This window comes from Phragmites australis, chromosome 2 (genome assembly GCF_958298935.1).
Source record: "Phragmites australis chromosome 2, lpPhrAust1.1, whole genome shotgun sequence".
NCBI lineage: Eukaryota > Viridiplantae > Streptophyta > Magnoliopsida > Poales > Poaceae > Phragmites > Phragmites australis.
Window position 1 is genome coordinate 37,343,538 of NC_084922.1, and position 16,293 is coordinate 37,359,830.

Consider the following 16,293-nt stretch of genomic DNA (forward strand, 5'->3'; position numbering starts at 1 on the left):
AAATACAGTAGCTATTTATAGCTTCACGCAACGAAAAACCATTCAATATATTTACATGCATGCCATTTTTTTTCTTTTTTTTCAATACAGAAGGCTACAGAGGAACCTCCCGTGCTAGCACTAATCGCCGGCTTGAGAGAGAGCCCAAAGAACCACTACACTTAGCTCCCTCCTTACATGCATGCCATATGCACCAATTGTAGTGTAATCGAGATTCATAAAAGACACGATTGGGGATATATATACGATGATATGCAAACAATGATTACTCCTTTTTCTAACACTATTTGAGATCATTTACAAGTCGAACAAACACTTGTAGCTTCTAGTTCAAGCAAGTACTAGCTTCTTACAACTAGTTCTACGAAAAAGATGAAAACGATCAAAGATATTAGTTCAACTCGTAAAATGTTATACTTGGCCCCCTCAGGTACAAAGACACTGAACATCATCGGATGCCGTACATAGGTTCATTTCGACTTCAGATATTTCCTGTTTCCACAGCTAAGATAGATCTCATCATATCTTCTAAGATATTAAGATTGTTCAATGTCTATACGTTAAATGCACATGTCGCTGTTGGATACGTTTTGCGTTAAGTGCACATGTCGTTGTTGGATACGTTTTGCAGAAGGGCGAATTGCATTATGCCACTAGAGCGAGCCCTAATTGCGAACTTGCCATTAAAAAACCCAAACTGCAAAGGTGCCCTGAAACGGAAAAATTGATTATATGTCTGAAAATTAATCAATCTATTCTAAATTGATAAGAGGACTAGTTTGTAATAATTTTTTATATTAGGTATTGCAACTAAACCCTGTACATCAAATGATTTTTTTGCCCTTATACAAAAATGAAAATACCATGTTGTACCTGTACTGCGTCCCGAGGTAACGCGTGGCTGCTGTCCGGCGTAGCACGCGCGGCTGTCGGCGGGCGAGCATGCGTGGCGTCCGAAGGGCGCAGCAGGCGCGGCGGGCAGAGCAGTTTGTGAGATGCATTTTCTTTTCTCCCCCCTTGTCCTCACTCCTCAATATGAAGCGTGTGTATGTTTTTTTAGAGAGGAGCATGTGTATGTTTTTTTTAAAGGAGCATGTGTATGTTTTTTTAGACCTGAAGCATGTGTATGTTTAGGACCAACTTAGATGCAAATATAAATTTAGCCTAATGTGGTTCCATAACTGACAACTGAATCTCTCTCTCTCTCCGATTTTGTTCCAAAATATCTCTCTATGAATATGCCCCGGCCCCCGGCCCCCGGCCCCCGGCTAGCTAGCACAATGGTCCTCATCGAGCCGACGGAAGGCTCATGTGACGGCGAACGGCCCAAATGTTCTCTATGTACATACAAGTTTTAAAAAAGATAAAGGGTAAACTTGTATTTCTAGAGGGTTATTTGTTTCTAATTTGTAAAAAAATCTTACAAATATATTATCAAACTAGACAACCAACTTAGGACATATTATCAAAAGTTGATCAACTTAGAACATATTATCAAAATTTAATGAACTTTGGGACATATAATCAATTTTTCTCAAAAATACTTTTTTAAAATAAAAAGGACGTGGAAAAGAGCTAATTGCCTGTACATCTCTATCTCTATCTCTAGTGTCTCGACCTCATTCTGCATTGATCCTATTCTCTCTTATTCTTCGTCATTATTACAATTAATTGTAGGGAGACAAAGTAGAAAGAATGATAACTCTTGTTATTGATTTATAAGTTGTTTATGTATTTATACATGCTGAATGGATATGATAAAATGATAAATATATTGGGGAGACATCATTTCTCAATAGACACAACTCTTATTAGTTGATAGTATAATTGATCATGGTTAAATAGTCTAAGGATATATGTTTACTAGATGTGTTTATTCACAACAGTCATAAACCGAACCAACCTCTCTGTCTCTCTCGACCTCCTCCTTAACATCAGACCCTAGATCCCCTAATCATCCACTCTCCTCTCCCTGATTCAATACAAATCCCCTCAAATCGGTCACAGAGTAGGAGACAGGGATCCTCGAGATGTATGATGTTGCAGCCGATGGTTTCTATGCCTCGAAGAGCACTCTGCTAGGGTGCGGCATGTGGCCTAGGCAAGTAGCAGTTTTAATGGTATCTATACAATTATGTTTTTTTTATCGATCGATTCACAACAATTGTGTTTTTTAATAGCAGATTCACAATAACTAATGATGGTAATGGATCAGGTCGGGTATAGACGAAACAGATCTGTACCTAACCAACCACCCGAATTGTTCACCCCGACCCACGTCTGTGAAGTCTGATGGGCAAAATTTTGTACATGTGCCTTCACACCAAATTAATGAAGAAAATGTTAAAGAAATATGTTCAACAGATCCAACAGACACCATGTATATCACCCTGCAACCTCATCTGATGTTGTACAAGCAGTAGTGCACAAAGACTAACGCGCGTCAAAAAAACATTACCCAGAGATAGGAAATAGCAAATGTTTTCCTATACCAAGGCTTACATTCCAACAACCATTTCTCACGTCTAGAAGCCATGGCTTTCAGCATGGGCAGAACAACGATTTGCATGCTATAGTGAAAATGGTCCTATTAGGTCATAATTATGATTTTAGTGATTAATGGCAATATAGTCATTGGGACTAAATGTTTTTAGAGAATATAGTTAGTAAGTCACATGGATGCAATACATGAAGAAGCTACCGAAGTCAAGACAAAGTTTAGTTGAATTGAAAAAAGTCCTAGGAGAAATGACTACACTGGATGGTTCGATGCTCAGGGTATTTGCGCTCACCGAAACATCTCTGTCAAGGGGGGTAGAGGCATAAAAGTCGCACTAGATAGTCCGGTGAAGAAGCAAGGCAACACCGGATAATACACCGAACAATGAACAATGCAAAGATGAAAAAGAAGCAGAAGACCCCACCGGATAGTCCGGTGATTAATTTGAACACACCGAAGGAATGCACCCGAGCATTGTTGACAAAGGGAATAATGCAATGACCTCACCGGAAGGTCCGGTGCTCTGAAGATTTGTACACCGGAGCATATTTTTTAGAGAGGGTTGTATTGGCTCGGCTGGCTGAGGATAACGCATCGGATGTGCTCTGAAGATTTGTACACCGGAGCATATTTTTCAGAGAGGGTTGCATTGGCTCGGCTGGCTGAGGATAACGCACCGGATGGTCCGGTGATGAAGTGATGTGCATCGGAGAATACACCGGAACAATTTACACAGAGAAGATGTTAGTTCGGATGGCTAAGGTATACTCACCGGAAAATCCAGTGATGAAGGTAGAGTATACACCGGAGTATCCGGTGTTCACAGAGGCTTGAATAGAGTTTCAACGGCTAGTTTGTGAGAGTGTACTCACCGGATGATCCGGTGTTAGTACTACTGTTCTCACCGGATCATCTGGTGTTAATAGCTTTTTAGAGCTGTTGGGTTAATGACAAGTGCGCGAGTTTGAGGCTATAAATACCCCTCTACTCAGTCATTTGAGTGAGCTAGAGTCCAGAGAAGTTCATATACACATGAGAAGACATCCAAGCTACTAAAGTGCTTAAAGTGATTATCCAAGGCGATTAAATACAAGATTTGTGAGTGATTAGTGCTTATAGGCTTAGAGAGTGAGTTGCTAGGTGAGTGCTGCCTAGAGAGTAGATCAAGGAGTGATCCAACAGTATACCTTTTGGTACATCGACACCTTGAAGTCTTGGTGACTCGCTAGCAAGCTTGTTGACCTTCCGACTTGGTGTGGAGCGGCGGCAAGGTGATTGAGCGGGGACACGGAGACCCTTGCCTTGGTGGCTCAAGCTCCGAAGTGATCACAGCGGTGAGGAACCGGAAGAGAGGCTAGTTGTGAGACCTTGCTTTGGTGGCTTATCTAGGTAGATGCCTTGTCTTTTGTGGCTTGGTGGCTCATCCGGGTATATGCCTTGTCTTTTGTGACTTGGTGGCTCAAAGTCGTGACCGGGTGCCGACCTGTAGCATATCCTTTGTGCAGCTCTAACGTGGACTAGGGGTGGCATACATGCCATCAATACCACGGGAAAAAAAAATCCTTATGCCGAGTTTGCTCTCTCTACCTTATTTATATTTTCGCATTTACTTACTTTCAATTTATCTTCTTAGATAGGTTGTAAGCGCTTTGATCGGTAGAATAGACATATTAGATAAACTTATATCACATTTAGATATAACTTGGTATATGTTCATCTTGTGTTATTTTTGGAGCTAAAATAGTTTTAAGTGTCCTAATTCACCCCCTTCTTAGGACGTCACCGATCCTCACACATGCCCTTCACAAAATCAGATGATCTTGGATCTCACAAGCATTTACAAGATCTGGTCCACACAACTCACACTATATAGAGACCTGCAACCTGAACAAGTTACTTACCGATTAGCGGTAAGGAAAAAAAATCAATCCAAGTCACCGGAATACAGGATGGATCTGCATTGTTCTGGCCCATGAGCCATAGTGTCGAGTGGCAGCGGTGCCTTTGCGCAGTGCATGGTCACCGCGTAGTGGGGTAGTCGAACGGTAGGCCGGCAGCGGCCGGATGTAGTACGCGTGGAGCCGTGGAGCACCTGGTCGCCGTCGTCCCTCGTTCGCGAACCCAAGTGCGTGGTGCCGCGATGGGGTAGCTGAGCGGCAGGCCAGTAGCGGGCCGTATGTAGTACGCGCGAAGCCACGGAGCACCTGGTCGTCCTCGTCCCTCCTCCGTGAACCCATCGGTGCACCACGGGAGTGCAAGCTGCAGCCTACGAGCTACATACAGGCAGATCCAGTTGGGGACGACAGACCACGGGCTGCGCACAGGTAGATTCGACTGGGGACGGCAGACAGCAGGATGCCCACAGGTAGATCCAACTAGGAACGATGGACCGCAGGTTGCACACAGATAGATCCGGTTAGGGACCGCGCACCGCGGGCGGCGACTAGCTAGTGGGAGCCTGGGACTGCGGCTGTGCTTGTGCGGGAAATGGCCATACGAGAGTGCGATTGTGGGGAAGAAGAGATGGGAACAAAGTTAGGTTAGCATTGTTTATGAGGCTAGGCTTGGCTGAGGAGTATTGAGCCAATACTATTTATCATGTAGACATGTGAATATTTTGAATAGATTATAAAACCCATAGTAACTTGATATTTTGTGGATACCAAACCTGTTATACCCGTAGGAAAAATACAAACCTATATTCACACCCATCAAACACAGTACTCGTGATGTGGAACTGTGGATATCCAAACCCACGGATCTACCTGTCAAAATATGAACGATAACGGTTCATGGCAAAACTACGATTGACCCTTTGAAGAAAGTTCAAGGCGCACGCACAAAATATGATCATCAGCAAGGTGGATATTGCGAAACGGCAGACAAAAATCGCGGCAGAGGAGTGGCGGAGAAAAACCAAAACAAACACCGGGCGCCAAGAAAACGCACGGGAAAACAGAGCAGGCAAACCCCACCGGATTCACTCCGCCTTCTCCTCCTCCTTCCTGGGCGGAGCCCGATCAAACACACGCCGCCGCCTCGTCCGATGGCTACTCTCCTGTCCCCGCCGCTGCTCGCGGACTCCGTCGCCAAGATCCACTCGGCCGCCTCAACGCCAGTCCCCTGCTCCGGCAGTGCCCTGCGATGGGCCATCGCAGGATTGGCCGGTGCCGGGAGGAGTGACCGGCACCGGAGACGGAGGGCTTGGGGCAGAAGGGGCTTGAGGGTGGCTGCGGTGGCGGCGGAGTCCCGCAACCCGGAGGGGGGCGTCGCCGAAGATTATTACGCCGTCCTTGGCGTTGTAGGTGCTTCATCTGTAGAGCATTTTTTTTTGCAATTTATGTGTGAATTGATAATTAGGACTGTTGATTTGATATTTGCATTAAGCCCACTATTTCGAATTGCCTAGTTTGATAGAAGGTGAAAATTAATCGCCACTTTTCTGCTTACTTTGAAACTAGATTGCTGTAGAATTGTTCTCTATCTTTGCGGCAACAATTTTGAAATAGTCAAGCAAAAGAAGTATAAATAAACTGGGGTGTTTCTTGCATCATTGGCAGTACTATCGAGCATTTAGAGGTTAATTCTTGCATGTTTTCAGATGCCAGATGCTACACCTCAGCAGATCAAGAAAGCGTACTACAATTGCATGAAATCATGCCATCCTGATCTCAGTGGGAATGACCCTGATGTAACAAATTTCTGCATGTTCATCAACGAAGTTTACACGGTACAATCTTAAGATATAAAATCCTGCCATTTTCTGAACATTCTATATCAAGCTGTATTGCAATGTTATCTGTGAAGTTAATATCAGCAAGTGAAAGCAGGTCCTTACTGATCCCATACAACGAGCGGTGTATGATGAGATCCACGGGTATGTCGCGACAGCAACCAACCCTTTCTTGGATGGCAGTGCACCCCGGGATCACGTGTTTGTCGATGAGTTTAGCTGCATAGGTATTGATTACTTTGCCCTGAACAGAATTTTTCGTTTGGATTCAATCCATCAATTATGTTCGACCCACATCTCTGCAGGATGCAAGAACTGTGCTAATGTGTGTTCTAAGGTCTTCCAAATTGAGGAAGATTTTGGACGAGCAAGAGTTTACGACCAATCAGGCAACACAGAAATGATTCAAGAAGCTATTGAGAGTTGGTGAGATTCTCAAAGTCCCTTTTGCTGTGTGTTCGTTAATTTGTCAATTATCAAAGCATCCCTAGTTCCCTACTGAAAATTTTGGGCAAAGTGGGGCAAATATTTGTTTTTGTCTGAAGTCTGTATTCTCACTACCAGTATTTTTCTTACAAACTTCCATTTATGTTCAGTCCAGTTGACTGCATTCATTGGACTTCAGCTGCACAACTTTCACTCCTTGAGGATGAAATGCGCAGAGTAGAGAGAGTCAATGTAAGAATTTTTTCTAAGAATTTCGATAGCGTTGTCATGTTTGTAATTCTGATGTCTGCTAGTTAAAAATGAAACCAGCCTGCTCTGTTCAAATCAACTTGCTTTAATATATACAATAAATTTTCATTTGTTCGCAATCACCATTCATATTCTTTTAGTACTCATTTAAACAAGTATCTTTAATACAAGTGATATCAGATAACGAAAAAGGAACACTTTTCTTAAAGGAGAATGAAAGCTTGAGCCTACAAGCCATTACCTCAACTACCACAACATCGTGCTCTAGCACTAGGTTACATAGGTGCCACGCTGACCAGGGATTGAAATTTTTTCCATTTGATCAGGTTGGATTGATGCTTGCTGGGATGGGAGGTTCAGTTGATGTGTTCCGGATGGTAACATCTCTCTTCAGATAAACTTTGTTTTCATATTTTAACTTTCTTCTGTTACAATGGTTCAGCCTCTTTTCTGCAACGTTTAACAGTAGAATATGGTTGACCCGAAACATGGTCATTTTTTTTGTTGCAAATGCATTCACCTCCTGAAGTTGATATTACTAAAGTATACTTTCAAAGTTTAAAATAAGCCACAGCTTTCTCAGATCTTGTTAACATATTATTATCTTTTCTGACTTGTCAGGCAAGTTCACGCTGGGAGAAAAGACAAGCCAAAGTCCTGGTACAGTTTGATACATAACTTTTAGATACACATGAAATTTCTTTGTAAAAATAATTCAGGACCATAGACTTTCGATTTTTTCAATATGAACTGCCTGCATCTTCTTCTGAACTTGTCTACATCTTGCAGGAAAAGGTCAGAAGGCGGGTGAGCCAAGAGGATTCCAGTAAGGGCAGCTCATGGAGTGATATCTGGGGAGCACCCACAAGATACGAGAAGAACGGTAAAAACTAGCATATTGTGTCACTGGAAATTTCCCATACCATTTGTATTTCCCATTATTCACCTATATGTCTTCTTAATGCTCCTGCTAACACTAAGCAGAAGAGGAGGCAAAGGAGAGAGCAAAGCGAGCAGCTGCTGCAGCAAGGAGGTGGCGAGAGTACTCGAGGAAAGGCGCAGACAGGCCTCCCACATTCAAACTTCCGGAGGCAGTCTCCAAGGAGTGAGAACACAGCAATGAGAGAATTTATGCTGTATTTTAGTGCTACTTAACCCCCATCTACTACATGTATAGTCTAATCATTTGCAGAGAGCTGTAGCCTGTATAGCATGCCTTCGCTCTCTGGCCCTCGATTCCACATGCTATATCTGTTAAATCCTTGCTAGAGTAGTTCATGTTGGTTACCCATAGCATACAGATTCCAGACGCAAACAAGTGTACAAAAAGCAGGCACCTTGGTACTCTGCAATTATGATTTATGAAGCACAGACACCACTTATTATACTGAGAGTTTATTTATCTCAACTATCAAGTGAGCGAAAAGGAAAGAGGAGTAGCAGAGAATCACGATTTGCATGTACAATTACGAAGAGGTACCTTTATTCAGAGATGTATAAAAAAAATGATAGTGGCATACAACGTCGCGTTTCGCAAGATTCTGAATCAGTAATACTTATCTGACGGAGCAGGCGACAGCATGAGCCCACGACCTGAGATGCACCTTCATGGGCTCATGGCCGTGCCGTCGCCGGTGGGCAGCATCGGCGACGGCGAGCACAGGACGGGCGCAGCAAAGACACGCGTTCGCCGCCTCTGCTGCTTCTGCCACATGTCCAGGCGCTCATCGAGACCCCACCTCGCAGCCGCTCTCCTCTCGGTTGCCATCACCGCTGCGCTGCCTCCTTGACGCATCAGGGAGCCTGATCAGAGCTGCCACTGCCCACCTTGTGGATTTCTGCCGGAACAAGCTGCTTTCTAGTGTGCATCTCTTCTGGAGACTCTCTTGTGCTTGGAAGACGGATGGATGATGAAGACGCTGGAGTAGAACCACAGGGAGTGTATGCTTGCGAACACCTCTCGCCTTCCTTTTTCAGGCTAGAAGGAGAGCTAGCACGATCTTGTGGATTTGGCACGGTCGGCAGTTGCTGCCGCTACAACCTACAAGCTACGGAAGCTAGTAGGACTGTAGGACTGAAAGCGATGGGAGGAATTCAGGTTTGCACGCTTGGTGCTTTTATTTCTTTCTGGTGCCACAACGGCTCCGCCGGCTCAGTGCCACGGCGCATGCTGCGCGGCTGGACGTCGCCCAAAAGTCCATCTTTTGCACGACTTTTCAGGGAAGCCAGATTGGGTCCAGATCAGATTGCTTCGTCGGGGTATTGGTGGGCCCGTGAACGGACCCACGAGAGCTGTCAAGTGGGGCCTCTATCAGCCTCAGAGCGAACTGGACTGGACTGAGGCACCTTTAATTTTGAACGCGGAGTGAAAGTAGTAGCAGCAGCATTAGCTCCATGGGCCTTGGGCTGCATGTCTCAAGGCCTAGCCGCCTAAGGGATATTCCGGTGATGACCTATGATTTTTTTATTTAATAATATTTTTTTTTACAAAAGTAATTAGTTGTTTAAAAAAAACTGCAGAACTAGACGTCTGTCACCCCTCAGTTGGGCGACTTTTAAAAATCGTTCGGATAGTGGGCGATTGTAGAATAAATCGTCAAATAGAAGGGTAATAAGATTTTATCGCTCGTTGCTCGGACGAAATTTAAGTTTGCCCACTTGTTGGGCCATAAGTAGTGGTGTGGCACACCACCATGGTACTACTTTGACCAACAAGATGCTAGCGAGGCTTGTTGCCTAAAGGTTAGGTAAGATTTAGAAGAACATCCTATCCGTTGGGCGACAACGGCCTATCACGCACCTGTGGACCCTATTGCCCATACAACATATGACTTTTAATCTCTCGCTAGTAGGGCAACAAGGGGGAGCCTATAGCCCAACAACCTATATAACGTGGAAAATTTGGCTGGAGGCTCATCTTATTTTGAAAAACAAGAAAGATAGAGGAGATAAAAGGAGAGGAGGAGGGGGTGACGCATTATCATGCTTCAATGACTTTACGGTAACTTTATAAAAATTGCATCAATTTTGTGTTAAACCTGGTGGGTTAGTCATCTAACCTAGGATTAGACGTGTAACATAGTGACTAGTGTAGATGTAAATTCAAATTAGTTATAAACTAGAGCAGTTATGTAATCATAGTAGTGATATGTAAATTGATATCTTGATAGGTTAGCCACATGACCTAGGATTTGATGAGTAGCATAGTGTTCAGTACATTTTTAAAATAGAATTAGTGCTAGATTATGGTAGATCTATAGTCGTAGTTTTGATCTATAAATTAGATGTAAATTGGTAGATTCATAAGTTAGACACTGCTATTGTTTTAATATAAAAATAATGTTACATGCAATGTCATTTTTTGGGTAGGTATGCCGGATAAGTTAGTTTTTCAAATTTCCTATGGTGAAGGGGAGATTGTTGAGGTTACAAAATGGGTAGATTTGTCTAGGTTTCAGTTAGTCTTCAAAAAGATAACTAGAGCAAATTAAAGGATATATGGGGGTGTGTAACAACTGGTTGATGCGGACATTCCAACTTGATGCCCAACATCAAGAGTTGAAGCTATGGGGTGTAGTGATCCATGAACTGGAAGTTTTTTTTGGGAGTTGATGTCACTTAATGCAACATTGACTTGGAGGCAATATTTGTATTTAGCGATTCAACAAGGGTGGCCTCTTCCGCTGCTTGTTTCGGCATATAATATGGAGATAGTTGAGGTGGATATTGTGGAAAATGAAGCTGGCCCTAGAAGAGTCAATGTGAGTGAAGAAAGGGTGATACCAGGGGGAGATGAAGGGATCGTTGGGTAGAACTTGACAAAGATGAAATCATTGGGCGTGGCGGATGAAGGGGAGCAATTAAAGGCATAGTAGAATTGATGGAGAGGGAGTACCATGAGCACCAGGAAGTTCGTGACGAGGACTCTTCTAATGAACAGAATAATGTTCATGCCCCTATAGATTGGAACAATATAAAATTCTCAAATTTGGTTGTCAATGAAGGTTATAGTGAGCTGTGGGAGTACCACCATAATGAGGTGACACAAGGAGACTTGTACACAAACAAAGATATTGTTATGGATGTTGTAAAGTACCAAGCAATATCTGAGAGGAGGTCACTCACTATTATGAAGTACAACAGGATTATGTATGACGTGAAGTGTCTATTTCCAGTAGATAGGGAGAGGAAGTGTGAGAGGGTACATCACGTGATGGAAGCTGGACCAAATGCTTGGAGGAAGGGAAAATATCCCTACTTAACTCAGTAGAGCCTCATTTCCATCCTTGACACCTTACAATCCCAAAGATTGCAATTATTATTAGGTTGCTTAGGGTTAGGATATATGGCTAGAGGCATCAATGTTGCTGACCTCCTTCAAAAACTTTCAGACCTCTGGCACACTGTAGCCTTTGCAGTTGATATTTTATCTTCACATAGAGGAATCAATATCCATGCACCTTATATTTCCTCCCTACACCCAGTCCATGAACCATCCCCACTTCAGCTTATAAATAGGGGAAAACCCAACCATGGAGAGGGCACGTCCAAAACCCTCAAATTCATTTTATTTCTGTAATACCCGATTCACATGGATTTCTGGATGAACAACCCCCTCAGAGGTCACACTGGCATGAACATTCGTTGTGCATGCGTGGTCACAAAGTCTGGATTATGACATCTGTCGGTGGGTGAACACCGCAAGCAGGAATCCTGAGGAACCCCCTTTGAGATTCGGCCGGGGGGATGATTCTGAATCTACCTCGTACGTGGATTTAATGCGAGTATGTGAGATGTAGGCGGACGGATGATCGTCTGCTAGTAGAAGTAAATGCTCAAGAGATTTTTAGACAGGTTTGAGCCGCAAGGAGCGTAATACCCTACTCCTGTGTGTATGCTATTAATGCTCTTGGAATACCTCTCTCTGGTGATCTCTTGGGTTACAAGGTTTTTTGTCTAAGTCTAGAGCTTCGGTCTTGCTTCGAGCTTCGTGAACCTCTGCTCAGCTTCTTAGACTTCTAAGACCTGTTGCCGTATGCCTCGGCTTGTTCTGGCTTGTTAGGCTTCTACTTTAGCTTGTCCTTCTCCAGAGTGCACCCCCCTTTTATCCTATTGGGGGGGGGGGCTTGGCGTGCCCAGAAAGGAGGGCACGAGTTTTCATGAGCCATAAATGGAAAGCAACCATCATGGGGTTGCTGTTCAACGTTACAGGGGGTTAAAAATGCGCCCTCGCCGGTCCTGTCGCTCATTACGCCAACTTTAGTAGGTGCAGGGGGCCCACCGGGCAGCTGCCGAACAACCCCGCATGCCCGCTAGGTCAGAGCAGGTCTAACACAGCAGGGCGGCAGGCGAAATGCCTCGAGCCCAGCGATGATATCTCCAAGCTGTTTCCCTTATGGGTCCCGCAGGGTGATGTGCGATGGGACCCGTTGCATTAAATGTCCCCACACCTTCCTGCCAGGCGGTGGCAGGGACTGATGTACTCAGTACGACAGGCGTGGGGGAGTGGTTGGAAGTGACAGGCCACGCCCCCTCTTAAATGCAGCATCGGGCCTCTCACCAATTGACACTCACCGCTGAGCCCTTATGGGGTCCACCGGCAAGGGGCTTCTCAGGTCCTCGGGGAACTCTGGATGCTCGGGGACTACTATTCATAGCCCCAAATGTCCTCTTCCGGATATGTCTCTTCTCGGTCCTCAGGGAACTCTGGGTACTCATGCCCCTGAGCATCCCTCCCGGAACTGACTCTTCTCGGGTCTTCGGGGAACTATGGGTACTCGGGGACCACTATTTATGGCCCCAAGCACCCTCCCGAAACTGTGTCTTCTCGGGTCCTCGGGAAACTATGGGTACTCGGGGACAACTGTTCATGGCCCCGAGCACCCCTCCCAGAACTGTGTCTTCTCGGGTCCTCAGGAAACTATGGGTACTCGGGGACCACTGTTCATGGCCCTGAACACCCGTCCCGAAACTGGGTCTTCTCGGGCCTCGGGGAGATGGTCCCCGAGGGAAGGCACCACGTGGCATTCTATTGTCCTGGCCTTGGAACTCGGGGACCCCTGGTTCCCATGTCACCGACAGCAGCCCCCGGGCCCATCGACAGGCGATGGCCCAGAGACTGCGGATGGGGCCCTATTTCTTCGAGGCCTATCACAGTATCGGTGCCACGTGGCTTGTCGTCAGGTGCCAACTCTTGTGGTCTTTGCAGTCTTTTTGGCTCAGGCTCTTGGTACGGTCAAGGTGGGAAACCGAAAGGACGCGTGCCCTTTCGACTTCCGAGGGGAGTGATAACGAGGCAGGAGGCGCGCGTGGTAACCGCGCGGATCGAGGGTGGTGCGCCTGGCAACCACGCTGATCGAGGGAGATGCGCCTCACAAACTGCACCGAGGAATGTGCCATTTGAATTCCCCACGATATAAAAAGGAGAGGGGCAACGAACCGTTACCCCCCACGCCATTCTTGCGGTTGCCATCCTCTGCCTTCGTCTTCCTTGCACACCGGGAGCTCTCTCTTCAGCCCGCGGTGCACCTTGATTCTAGCCTTTCCCAGCACACTCCCTACCCCCCAAAAATGCCGAGGGCAGGAAGCGGCCATCGGGACACGTCAAGCGCCAATAGCATCCTGTTGAAGTCTCGCCTCATGAATGAGGAGGGGGCAGAGAAGGTTCGCAAGTTGATGGTCCCCGCTGGTCAGTGCGAGGCGTCGGTGGTGACGCCGGCCAACTTTCCGCCCTTCACGCACAGGCCCGGGCGGATTGTGATCTTCGTCTCTTTCATCGCCGCTGGGCTGGTGCCGCCATTCTCCACGTTCCTTCTGCAAGTGCTGGACACGTTCGGCGTCCAGCTGGCCCACCTGAGTCCGAACTCGGTGGTCATCCTGGTGATCTTCGCCCACTTCTGCGATATGTTCGTGATGCCGCCGTCGGTCGCGCTCTTCCGGCACTTCTTCATCCTTCGAGCGGCCGTGAAGAATAAGGGATCTGACGAGGTGGAGGTTGTCGGCTGCTGCAACTTCCGCCTGCAGGAGGGACTCGGCGATGTCTACATCCCACAGATGTTGCGCGACAAATGGGACGACTGGCACCAGGACTAGGTTTACATCGACGTCAGTCCCCATGACCGCCTCTCGCTGCCCCAAATGCCGGCGGAGCCCCACATGCCGATCTGGGAAGCGACCCCTGCGGAGGACGAGCTCCTCAGTGCTGAACCGCATCGAAGACTTGCATCAGGCGGGGCTTACCTCGCTCATTGTGGTCACCGATTACCTACGTTGCCGTCTGTCCCCTCTGCGAGAACTCGCCCGCTTCGCCTGGATGTACACCAGCCCCAGTGACTTGACGAGGACCTGTATAGGCGAGGAGGGGGACCTCGACGAGGGGGCCCTGGCGACCCTACTGAAGGTGGTGACCGGCGTCGACGACCTTGCCCGGGTGGTCCTGCCATGCGAGGAGCTGGCGCTTTGCGCAGACCCAGGCCGGGCGGCTTTGCAGGCGTCAATGCTGGCCTTCGACGCCCAGGGGCTGGTGGACTATCCGGGGCACCGAGACCCTGGGACTCTGCACATCCCCGGGGCGGACGACGATGGAGGGCGGGGCGCCATCACCAAAGACAGCAGGTCGGCGACCCGAGGCGTACATCCCTCAGTCGTCCTCATTCTCGTCGTCGTCACCTCCGCGACAACGGCCAACGGGAGGCGGCTCGACGGCGGGCAGCCGAGGTGGCCAGTCTTCGAAAGCGAACTCCGGGGCAGAGGCTGGATCTAGGGCGCGGAAACCCGGGGGCCAGAGCCCGGCTGGCGGTGCAGCGGTTGGCGGCCGGACCAGCCAGCCTTCGGAAGCAGGCTCTGGGGCGGCCGCTGGGATCGGCCCACGACGGCCCGAGGGCCAGAGCCCTCCCCCGAAAAGGAGGAGGCGAGAGCCCGGGCCTGAGCCGAAGCCGCAGAGTTCAGATTTTCAGATCCCGCAGTCCCGATGGCGGTACCGCGGGCCCAAAACCACGTAATCTCCCTTTCTGTCTCGAGCACATTTTGCCAAGATTTTGGCTAGTTGCTAACCCGTTTTCGTTTCAGGCCGTCCAAGGACTCTGTAGGAGGCCAGGAGCCCCCGGAGCAGCCGAGGCCAGCCCCTGTCCCTGGGCTGAGCGCATCGGCGGACGTCGAGCCGAGGGCTCCGGCCAGCCCTAAGCCAAGAGCCCCAGCCGGTCCCGAGCAGAGAGCCCCGGTCGACCCTACCCCGAACCCTCCGAAGAAGGAGCGAACGACCACAGGGGAGGTGGTTGCGACAAGAGCGGTGCCGGCGCGGCCGCCGTCGGGGTCCCCGAGCGCCTCTGCAGAGAGGGCTCACAGGGGACCCAGCCCCCGGCCATCTTCTGGCCGGGCCCCAGAACCCCTCCCCGAGGTGCTGGGAAGTGCCTAGGAGGTCATCGGGCGGCTCGAAGCGGCCGTTGCGGCAGAGTGGGCCGAGCTCAAAAAAGAGCACGCCGCCCTAGTCGATGAGAGGGGCCGGCTAGAGGAGGCCCGAAAGCTGCTGGAGACCCGCATTGCCTCGGCTCGCTCGGCCTATGAGAAGTCCATGTGGGAGGTGGTCGAGGAGCGGGAGGCATTGGAGGAGGCCCGCGACGAGGCCGTCGCCGCACAGGAGAAGGCCAGCCGCTTAGAGCGGCTCGCAGTGGAGCGCGACCAGGCGTCGAGGAGGCTCGCTGCAGAACTACACGCTCGCAAGGACCAACTTACCCAGCGTGAGCGGTAGGTGGCTTCTCGGGAGGAGGCGACAAACAAGAGGGAGGAGGCCGTGCGGTCTGCCCAGGCAGACCTGTGCCGCCAGAACGACGAGCTCGAGCGCGGCCTCACTGACGTCCTCTGCCGGGAGGAGCAGGTCGCGCTGCGTGAGACAGACGTCGACATAACATCGTTGGCGCTTGACGCCCAGGAGAAGCAGATCGCGCGGCGTGAGGTGGATGCCGACTTGGCATCGTCAGCACTCACCACCTGGGAGGAGCTGGTCACCAAGTGGGAGGCCGACCTGGCTACCCGAGAGCAGGCTGTCAAGGCCCGGGCCGAGCAGCTGGAGTGAGCCCAGACCGAGGTGGCCGCCCAACGCTGAGAGATCCCAACCATGAGGGGCATCCCTATTAGTGCCACCGACAGCACCAATCTTGAGGCCCGACTGAAGAACGCCGAGGACGAGCTCGAGACCGTCCTCTTAGAGTGGACCTACGTGAAGCTGATGATGCGGGATGTCCTTCAGCAGGCACGGGACTCCGTGGAGGCATCCGGGCTTGGGCGTGTGTTCGTGGGTGACCAGTCGCTGGACAAGGAGACGATAGGCCACATCGCCCTCGGGTTCGCAGAGATCGCCCTGCGTCTC

The 16,293-nt window shown here is 48.8% G+C and overlaps 1 protein-coding gene across 1 annotated transcript; it reads left to right on the forward strand.

Annotated features, from left to right (window-relative positions):
• Positions 1–5,413: 5,413 nt before the first annotated feature.
• On the forward strand, positions 5,414–8,322 carry LOC133908651 (chaperone protein dnaJ C76, chloroplastic-like). Its single transcript, XM_062350769.1, has 9 exons — positions 5,414–5,801; positions 6,102–6,230; positions 6,331–6,460; positions 6,539–6,659; positions 6,830–6,911; positions 7,256–7,306; positions 7,551–7,589; positions 7,719–7,812; positions 7,914–8,322. The coding sequence occupies exons 1-9, from the start codon at positions 5,547–5,549 to the stop codon at positions 8,036–8,038; spliced, it is 1,026 nt and encodes a 341-aa protein (XP_062206753.1). The 5' UTR covers positions 5,414–5,546; the 3' UTR covers positions 8,039–8,322.
• The last annotated feature ends 7,971 nt before the right edge of the window (positions 8,323–16,293 follow it).

Bases quoted from the DNA above. Each gene is read 5' to 3' on its own strand.
- LOC133908651 (XM_062350769.1), top strand. From the start codon at position 5,547: ATGGCTACTCTCCTGTCCCCGCCGCTGCTCGCGGACTCCGTCGCCAAG. The intron at 6,660-6,829 runs GTGAGATTCTCA...ATTTATGTTCAG, and splicing joins CAAGAAGCTATTGAGAGTTG to TCCAGTTGACTGCATTCATT. The intron at 7,590-7,718 runs GTACAGTTTGAT...TACATCTTGCAG, and splicing joins AAAGACAAGCCAAAGTCCTG to GAAAAGGTCAGAAGGCGGGT.